The sequence below is a fragment of the Malurus melanocephalus genome, unplaced genomic scaffold (genome assembly GCF_030028575.1).
Source record: "Malurus melanocephalus ecotype Western Australia unplaced genomic scaffold, MMel_1.1 scaffold_123, whole genome shotgun sequence".
In the NCBI taxonomy this organism is placed as follows: Eukaryota; Metazoa; Chordata; class Aves; order Passeriformes; family Maluridae; genus Malurus; species Malurus melanocephalus.
The window spans coordinates 127,074-137,586 of NW_026623355.1; the positions used below are offsets into that span (position 1 = coordinate 127,074).

The 10,513-nt window shown below is 39.7% G+C and overlaps 1 protein-coding gene across 1 annotated transcript in view; it reads right to left on the reverse strand.

Annotated features, from left to right (window-relative positions):
- Positions 1-469: 469 nt before the first annotated feature.
- Positions 470-10,513, reverse strand: part of LOC130576005 (neural-cadherin-like) — a 39,494-nt gene continuing 29,450 nt past the window's right edge. Inside the window, exons 25-32 of the mRNA XM_057370328.1 lie at positions 10,284-10,470; positions 10,026-10,206; positions 7,180-7,346; positions 6,242-6,506; positions 5,207-5,387; positions 3,571-3,824; positions 2,524-2,678; positions 470-2,101 (exon numbers count right to left, since the gene is read on the reverse strand). Of these exons, the coding sequence (XP_057226311.1) occupies positions 1,700-2,101; positions 2,524-2,678; positions 3,571-3,824; positions 5,207-5,387; positions 6,242-6,506; positions 7,180-7,346; positions 10,026-10,206; positions 10,284-10,470 (1,792 nt within the window). The 3' untranslated portion in view covers positions 470-1,699. The remainder of the gene's footprint in view (positions 2,102-2,523; positions 2,679-3,570; positions 3,825-5,206; positions 5,388-6,241; positions 6,507-7,179; positions 7,347-10,025; positions 10,207-10,283; positions 10,471-10,513) is intronic.

The window sequence follows — 10,513 nt, forward strand, 5'->3', positions numbered from 1 at the left end:
AATGTCCCCTGGTGTAAGAAATGTTGTAGTTTCTTACCATACTACACATACATCTTGAGAAAGGAGGAAAAATTTACATTAATCAAGATGTAGCYATATGTTAATATACCCACTATATTTGGTTTTTATGACTTTGTAAGAATAATCAGTGCCCAGATATGTGAGGCTTTGGCATGAAGGAGTGACTCATGCTGACTCGTTCTCCAAATCTTTCTAATAAATATTGCTAATTTAGTGTCRTTGATACAAATAATTTTATTAAATTAATGCAGTTTGTTTTATTCAGTTTACATGGTATTTTTGTTCAATCAATTTTCAATGTAAACTATTTGTTCTAATAGTATCAAAATCTTACTTCTAGGTACAAAACTATTTTACATTTGCATTCTTTATGCCAAGGAAAATGTTGAAGAGTAATCAAAGATCTAATTTTAAAACATTATATATAAACCAAAACAAGTGTCAAGACTTCAATAATAAAAAACAAATGTCAAGTGTCATGGTAATTAAAAAACCCCACTGAGCTGAAAACATTTAAAAAACCCTTGGCATTTCAGAGCTTACAAGCACTCTGTAAGCATCTGTTAATATCTACACATCACCCCATGCATTGGGAGCTGCCCCACTTCAGAGAGGTTAAGAGAGAAAGGGAGAGAACAAGGTGATTTACCCATGGTCACAAAYGTGAGTGTTCAAGCCAATGTCAGATTTCAGGAGCTTCTGATTCCCTTTTTCCATGCTAAAACCAATCATTTTTTGGAGCACGGGAGTAGGAGGAGGCAAAGGAATAGAGGCTAGGTTTCCCATGCTTTCTGTTTAGAGGATCCCGGTTTTCACAATGACTATCCTGATTGAAAGAATTGAGTTCCAGCTTTTGCCTGGATGCCCTTCTTTCTTGTCTTCACACCTGCCATCAGCYCTTCTATTTTCCAGCTTCACACTTCAAAGAAGTATTCCATGTGAAAAGCAAAGTTGGACATAAAAGTTTACAGAGAAGGAACTTTTTCCAGGTCTCACAACTGCCTTTGAGAATGTAAAATTGTCACAAAGTCATGTTCACAGATGGGATCTTTCTACTGTTTTCCCCCCATTACAGGTAATTAGAAAAAGGGGCGGACAGAAAAAGTCCCACAGATTTGGGCAGCATGTGAGGTGGTGTATGTCATGACATGGAAGAGCAGAGTTTAGGAGGATACAAYAAAAGCTGTCAAGAAACCAGAAATTTAGAATGTTTTATATTTAACATTGGTAATAATTATTTCACAGTCTAAAATTAATTCACTTTAAAAAAAAAAAAAGAATGCCCAACACCTTGTTACCCACCTGATAGGTTTCATATTCATACTAAGGAGAAAATAATTCAAGTTCTTGCATCCAGGATAATTCTAGTAAGTCACTGTGGTCTACACAAATAAAAAAGGATATYATAATACTATGCTATAGATATCCTGCATTCCAAAGTTTTTAAGAAAATTAATGCTTTAAAAGTCTTTGCACTTAAGTAATGAAAYAACTTTGTACAGTGCATATAAAAAAGATCATTCAGAATGTCACTCCTGGGAAAAGTGAGTATATCATGCTATTTTAACTAAAAAGTTGCATCACAGAAGTTACTTAATGTAATTTACATATAAAAAAGGGTATTTTTAAAAGTAGTGTCCATATGTCATGACAATGTGTCCAGTTCCTTTAACTCTGGCTACAAATTTTCATTTGAGACCACATAGAGTTCTTTAAGTTTCTCAAACTTTGACCCCCACTCCTGGAGGCAATCATAATTTAGGTCTTCATCACCACTGATGGAATCTAACGAACTAAGGCTCCCTGCTAGAGAGCATTGCCCTTCCGAGCAGTAAAAATGAATAGTGTCAGCTGGAAGACTCTTTAGATCATTGTCTGCATCCCGTAKGATTTGAGAAACGTATTCCTTGAAGTCTGGGATGCTGGTAACAGCTGATATTGATTGTTTTTGATGTGCWTGTTTTGGGAGTGAGTCTCTCTTTGGGCCAGTTGGTGTCCTGGAGTGTGGAGCAGCTGCTCGCGAGGAGGAGTGGGGAATGTTACGGAGAGGTTTCTTCAGTTCATCTATATCGTAAGCATTCTGGAAACAAAAGGAATGCAAATATCAGACAGAAACAGCTCAAAAGGAAATAGATTCAAAAAATGTTTTRCAACACAAGGCAACATAATACGGAATTCTGTGAGTTTTCTACAAGCTGAAGAAAAGAGAATGCCTAACTCRGAGGACTAAGTTCAGGTAATACCAAATCCTTCCGTGTAATGRTAGTTTTCAGCCAAAGCAACAATGTGTCCAGAGCAGCCCCCTTGAAAGTGACCACACGTGGCCAGCATCATGAAAGATACAGACTGGGTTGAAATAGAAGCCTCCCACTTAAGGGAACTTCAAGTTTAAAAAACAAAAAAAGGCCAATTTGATAATGAGAATAAGTTAACTAAAAGGTCTAGGAAAGGAAAGTGAGAAGAGGTTGGTTTTGCAAATACTGGATTGAAGCTGCACCATACCTGGTCACGTTCTCCACCTCCTTCTTCATTATAATTGAAGACRTTTTCTCTAACATCCTCCCAGCTTTCACGCTCTTCAGGAATGTGGTAAATTCCTCCTTTCCGAAACCCTGAACTTCCCCACTGACTCCACACTGTGTAGGAAACCAAGAGTGCTGGAAGAAATAAAGAACATATTTGTTATATTACATATGATGAAGTATGAAGCATGATAAACAAGTAGTTATATGATTCCTGAGATATTAAATCAATTCTTAATTTGACAGCTAAATTTGCAGGTAAGAAATGAGTATTGTTAATATATAAACAACTAAAATTAATGGATGTAAAGAATAATCTATGTATATTACATCATAAACTTCATTAAAAGGGTATTTTACTTACCTAAAGGAATCCATTTAAATAGAAGGCATTTTGGCCAATCTCTGGCCTTTCACCAATCCTGAGTAAATAAGATACCCAAAGTAAGTAAACCACTGTTTTAATGAAGGTTACAAGTGTAATATAATCATAGAATCTTTGCTATTCTGTGTGTGCAATTTATCAACAAGAACTGKTTTATGGTGTTACTAACTTTTCAGCCAAAGTGCACCTGAAAATGGACACACTGTGAACATCTCTCTTTGCCCCACACTCTTAGTGAGRCTTCTCTGTTTAGATAATAAACTTTCTAGAAGATATCTTTCTAGTATGTGAAGAGCATATACAGCTAYAGGTCCTACCTATTACAAATCTAAGGGCTCAGGGCAGGTAGGAGTTTCAAATGCATCTGGCTGTACACAGAGTTGCACACAAAGATGGAAAACTCTTACTTAAGAAGGATTGAAAGTAAGTGACTCTGKAATAGAAAAGCCCTAAACTTGCTTGAACTGGCATCAAAGCAAGTAAACTGCAACTATGTGCTGTTGTCTGTCACTTAGCATCTTCAAATAGTGATCTCCAGAACAGGTGAAACACTGATCACAACACYCAAAGGTAAAGCAGGCTTAATTCAGTGGAACAAGATACAAGATTAGAAATAAGGGRAAAAGGTACATGATCTCCTACCTAGGAAGACAAGGAGGCACATGCTGATTGCCAGAATAGAGCCAGAGCTGAGTCCAACAGGTCTTCCAGCCTTCACCTGGCTAATTTCACACCATCTTCCCTTGTAACCTTCGGGGCACTGGCAGATAGTCTTGTCTTGGGATTGAACCACACAGGTACCCCCATTCCTACARGTCCAGGGTCCACAAGCAGATGAGGTGCAGTGTCTGAGCCCTGTAAGGGTGTCAGTCACTTCTACTTTCCCAGCTGGGCACCTGAACAAGCAAAGCAGATGATAACTTATAGGCAAACAAAGTATCTGGAGCTCTGTGTTGTTTTGTGTGGTTTGTTGCTGTTTCTTTAAAGCAAATTTTAATTATTTTCAAACAAACCACAAATCCACATTGAAAGTTTGAAATACATGGAAATTCTAACTTAGTGAGCTAGTAGACTTATGATAACGTGGACACACAATCTGGTTTCCTGATCCAAAAGACGCGCAGAAGAGCTTCACTCCTTCCTTAGTAAGGGGACCATCTCCTTCTGACCAGCCTTTTTTCTACATCTGGTCAAAGCCCCAAAAGAAAATGGATAGCTGAGACCAGTRGGAAAAGGGCTAGCAAGCACTTGGTATAAGCTTTGTAACCTTCCTTTGGACCCTGSGGAGAAATGCCATGATCTCCTCAGAATGACCCGTCTTGTCTTTTAGGATTGATCTATTCTCACATGTAATTGGAGAGGCCCTGGAGCTATAGTGTTAGGTCACAGACCTTATTTCTGCAAGCCAAAGAAGAAATTCTACTGAAAAAATTGACAAGACTTCATATTGTTCTCTCACAAGCAGCTTAAAGAAAGGACTGTCCCAAGGCACACTTAAAACCATCTCACAGCCTCTTCTAACAAAGAATCACAGACTTCAGAAGTGCCAAATAGTGTCTGAATTCCAAGAATTAAAGTGGCTCCTCCTCCCAGTCCTGGGAGGAGGCTTTTTTAACAGAAATGACTGTATTTTGATTTGCCTATTTTAATAAATATTTTTAAAATTTTCTTTAAAAAGTGGATCTTCTCCAAGAAACTAACTGTGTAGGACAACAGCTGTTGGGCTTTGGCTCTGACCTTGGGAAGCCAATTTTAGAATCCAGTTTTGTGACAATCTAACTTTGAAAGTCTCAYTGTTTCATACAAATTATGATTAATTTCTACCTCTTTACAGGAAATATATGTAAATATGTATTGTATTTGCAATATTGGTATACCTATATGTGTAAAAACATGTATCTTTTATATACATATACATATATGTATATATCTGTGTGTATACACACACTCTAAGAATATATTAGTATTYTCATACAGAGGACAGACCAAAGCTTTTGCAATCCACCTTTTAWCAAAGGACATCTCACTTTCTCACTGGCCTGTGATCTTCTTGCCATGGAAAAAATGGCAGAGTAATTAGATTACACATCAGACTTGCAGAAAAAGGCAAGTCTAGTCCATGATAGGAGATGACATGGAGACAAGGATTTCTCTTTGGAATAACCCTCTCTGGGCAGCAGCCACAGGGAATTTCATTGTTTGAAGCCAGTTGCTTGGTCAAAGTTGGAAAGAAGGAGCCTCCCAGCCATCCCCAGATGAAAACAAAAGCTTCATGTACCGGCATTCATATTTTCTCCACAGGTCTACACAGAGRAAGGGGCTGTAACAGGGCTGGCTGCTGCAGGCACTGGAATGGCATCCCATGGTGACTCCTTGTCTCCTCAGAATTAATCCATACTCTGTGCTTCTTCCTTCCACGAGGAGCGGCTGACCGTCCAGCTGGACATCACGCATACAACCTGCATCAAAGCAGAGAAGAACACAGAGAAGTGCATTCAGTTAGCTACTTCCCCACTTCAAGCCTTGCCCCCAGCACATAAGCAGGAGAACTTACAGCATTGTAGAAAACTTAAAACATCATTAAAAATATCCTCATAGTCCTTATCCATTTTATTTTAGAAGGAGATTGTCTGCACTACAGAATATGTGTCTATTGTGCTCTGGTCAGTCTGGCCAGATTTAAAATAGTTCTCCAGTATTGGTGTTGTACCAATACCACAGTTCAGWAGAACTATACTAAGAACCAGAAAAACTCTACTAAATTAATCTAAATTTAAGGTACACTCTTAAAAGTCAGGCTGAATAAGAAGCAACAGAATGGAAAAAGCTGTCTTCTTGTTGAGTCACAATCTCAAAATCTCAGTACTCCCCCCCAGGAAATGGAGAAAGAACCACAAATTGCCTTGCAATTCTTTCTCCTCCTGCCAGGAGTTGCTTTGTCTGTTCCTTAAACCCTTCCAAGGCAAAACAGGAGTGAAGATCACACCATCAGTACACTGCTTGAGGCCTTTGGAATGATCTAGTGGAAGTGTCCCTGCCCAAGACAGGGCATTTGGAGCTAGACAATCTTTAAGATCTCTTCCAGCCCATTCTCTGATTCTATGAAACAAAAAACTGAAATGCTATTTTTCAATATTTTCAGGAAATCTCACTTCTTCACTAGAACCAGATACAATGGCAAATAGTTGAACATTGAATTCCCTAGTAAAGGAGGGGCATAGTAGTCTATATGGGAATTGTTACCTATTTAGACTCTCTAATACACTCAAAGATGCTACTTTCAGGCATTTTAGGAATCCATCCCATCACTTACCTTGGAAATCACTCTCTGAATGACTGGGAAGGCGGTTTCCGAGCACGATGCTTGCCCAATCCATTTCAAACCATCTATTCATACCCAAGACAGAGGTGACTTCTTGATCACCTCCACCACCATTAACACGCAGGGTGAATTCATTGTTGTAGCGCTCCATGGTCAGAAGAACCCACTGGCCATTGTTTATACGTAATGTCCTCATCCTCAAAGAGTGATTTTTGTCCCCCAAACTGAAGTTAACRCTAAAGAAACCCTCAACCACCTAGAGGAAAATGATAAAGACTTTAATWACAGAAATGAACTTCTAAATGTTATTACACAGTCTTGCCTCAAGAAATGGATGTGAGTTTTTAAAATGGAAATGGCACTCTTGTTTTTAAGTGCTCTATTCCCAGATAAAAKCTACCACAAGAAAACTGCAGATGCAGGAATTACCAACTCTTTTTCTTTACAGGCCACTCTTCTAACTCACATGAACTAAGGAAGTTAGAAGTCTTCAATCAGTCTTCTCCCTACTGATATTTACCTCTAAATCTTCCCAGCTAACCCTCCTATTTCAATTAGAATAACTAGCCTCCCTCTAGCTAATAYAGTCCAGACAGCTTTTTTCAACAGCAACAAAAATGTTTTAGACATTTAYAAGTTTTACAGACAAGGACAGATAGAAGAAAAGGGGAAAAACAGGACATAACAATCTTCCTCACCGAAATGTATCACATGGGCATTTTGCAGGCAGTGAAAAAACTAGAATTTATGCCACGAGAGAGTAATACTGAGAAAGACAACACAAATGAGAGTTGCTACCCTCAYATGGAAAATTCTTGCTCTTCATTACATTATGGAACAGGTGTCCTTAATCAGAAACTGCATCTTTTTCTCTTACTATGGCACTTGACAGCAAATTAGGAGCCCTCCAACAGAAGAGCCGTGCTCACCTCCAGCCGGAGGTGTCCGTTCCCATCTGCAGAGGCCAAGCTGAGAAGGGTGCTGTGGGAGATCCGGGTGCGCACCATCAGCTGGATCCGAGTGCTGCGAGTGCTGAGGATGCTTCTTGGCTCRTAATGGATCCAGCTGTCCCTTCCAAAAGCCCATTCCGGAAGAACTAAACACAGCACACAAAATCAAAGTGAAAATCTCAGAAATGGCTTATCTCTCAGATTTCTGCTCTTTGAGAATTTACTAGCTCTAAATGTCAGAGGAATTTTGGCAATATAATGAAACAYCATGGAAAGCAACCTCTGCCCTGCTTCGAAGGGCATTAATTGAAAACCAATGAATCAAGGATCCCAAATTTAGGCATGAAAGAGCCAATTAGATAGTATCTCTAGCAGTCTGCCTGTTGAAAGCTGTATGTTCTACCCAATCATTCCTACACTGTGCCCAAATAATTTAGAAAAACCTCTGAAATATGTTTTCCAGCAAATTAGCTTGTGTTAATCTGAAAAAAAACAAAACAGAAAAAACAAACAATCTCCCCAGAACCCAACCAAACAAGAAAAAGAAAGAGAATCATATGTTTCTTTTAGTAGTTAAAATGCCCATGGTTAGAAAATATGTGCTTTACTTCCCATTTCAGTTGGCACAAGAGAAAGCCACAGGGAAGGCACAGGGGGGTTTTAATTACAATGGGAGATTAAGTAAATGTTTAAGATTTTAACTAGRGATAATGTGCTGAAATTAATTGTTTCCCTATCACTTTGAGGAATCCAAGGTCCATCAGAGAGTTTGATCAAGTTGCAYTGCACACTTCTGTGGAAATCAAACASCACTAAACTATCCAGGTCCTGATGSTCTTGCAGAGAAGTCASCTTTTTCAGTCTGAYAGCAATCCTAGATCTGTTTTGGGCCAAGCTTAATTGAAAAATAGAAGTTTCTTTTCACAAAATAAAGAGATGGTTCAAGTTAGTTAACAGACCAAAAGGATGCTGGGTCACTAACAGCTCATTTGAGGTCTGTGTCATGCAAGTAAACTTCCAAAGAGTACCCTGCTCACCCTGGGGTATTTAGTTTGGTTCCCAGAACATGAAATATCAAGTGATCAAGAGAWACTTTCTGCACTCCCTTTTCCTCTCACTGTCTTCTCTCTTTCCCTTATTGAAGCATGTTTTCTTTTCTCCTCTAGCTTTTTYCSCCCTCACATTATTCTTCCTAACCCRGTTCTCTCTTGTTCACTATCTCTGCAGCTGTTGATGGGCAGGCGTGGGTTTTCCTGGGACACTTCAGTGACTCCTGTCACCTGCTGTCTGCTCCTTGCTCTGAGCATGTCACAGCCATTCATAAAGCACCAGCTGCACACCAGCATTTTGCAGCCCAACATATCAGAAGAAGTTGGTACCAATCAAAGTTTTTCTGTTACATCAGGATATGACTTAGGGATTTTGAGCAATTACTTTCTGAGCTCTTGGTTTGTCCCATATTAATGAGGGGTAGAACTATTACGGCAGCTGGGTTTGTGAACCAGCATCTCAAAATAATGCAAAACAAAGTAAGATTTGAATCCAGGCAGATGTTTATAAACCAGTATCCTCTGTCTGGAAAACATACTACAAATAGCTGAACTGTATTAAGCAATTCTGTGGTTCATTATAAACATCTTCAACAGTGAATGCTCCAGGCCTGGACCATGCCAGTTACAATCCTCCCCCTCATTGGAGAGACACAGCTTCCACTGAGCAAATGACTGTCACACATTTTWAGTCCTGTGTTGCAGATGGAGAAARAAGAGAGGGTTTGGCTGCCTGTGTAGGGTATTATTGTTCTGTATACAAGAAGGAAAAGTAAGCGCATGGAGCTGAAAGGATACGTGTAATGCACCACTGTCCTGTTCATTAATTCCAACACATTGATCCAACACCACCTTACAARCACTCCTTTCCAGCTGCTCATCTTCACCTGTAGCTCACTCAAGCTACAGGACTGAGAGCGATAATTCTCTTCCAACAAAAGCCCCCAGAGTTATGGGACACTGGTGCACTTACAGACTGTTATGATCAACCTAGAGGGAGGTAAAGTCTCAACAAATTGTCACTCATCATTTCTGCTTGGCTGATGAAGGTTTTAAGATAGAGGGGACAGAGCCAACTTCAAGTGTATATCCCCTGTATTCTGAACACGAGTGTGAGCTACTAGGAGTTAAATTATTTTATTTCCTTACTTTTTGAATGGTGCTAAAATTTTCCACTTTCTKACCACATCTCTGAGGTTTTCATTATTCACCAAGGGAAGCTTTTGTTCTCTGATACATGTTTCATGCTGRTTTTGTACAGGATAACAGCCTGGTAATCTGCCCCCACATACACCCACTGCTGTGGTCCAGGGGCATTGCATAACTTGTAATTCATTCTAATGACAGATGCAAATGCAATTATCGTCATTTTACAAATGGAAAATGGGGCTTGAAGGTAACAAGAGGGTTATGCCCACATGTTCATTAAACTTCATTTTGTGATCAGCATGAGCAGAGGAAAAAAGCACAATGSAGAATATTTCACTTCTCACTGCCGAGAAATGAGATGGTGATAAAAAGGACAAAATGAGCTGTCTGACCATCTCCCTTCCTGCAAAATAAAGCAGCTCTCAATGCAGCCCTCATCTGTGATGTTATCTTTATTTAACAAGAGTTAGAAGGATCTTTGAATCTTTGCAGATCGGAATCATTTCCAGAGTCTTATTATTCTTCTCAGTTCAAAATCATGGCAGTACGATTTTGAACACTAGAATGTTATATCTGATGCTGTTCCCACAGATCCTCACATAAATTTCTCCCCAGAACTTGCAGTACCTTTTTCACATGCTGATCCAGCATATCCTGGGGAACAGTCACAGTGAAAGAAATCCCAGCCACTAATGCACTTGCCATGGGTGCCACAGGAGGCCATCCCACCACTCTGACACATTTCATCTGTAAAGGCACAGCCAGGAACACTGTTCAGGGACTCTGCAGGGTGCTCTAAATCATAGACCTGGAAAAGGTTGAAGAAAGCCATCACATCAGGTGCCTACAGTGATCAGCAGTAAACTCAAAACTTAGTGSCCCTACCTTGCTATCAACAATGACRTTGCGTATGCAGCCCACGAACCCTCTGAAGTGCCTTTGTGAGTCACGGTAAGGCAAAGTCCTCTTAACTCCACCCAGCTGCAGGGGCTGATGGCCACGGAAGAGCTTASCCATGCTGAAGAGAAGGGAACCAAAGAAAGAATTAGTAGCATGCAAATACAGCAGTTTGGCTGATTTCACCACCCCACCCCCACCTTTTTCCTTAGCTCTTT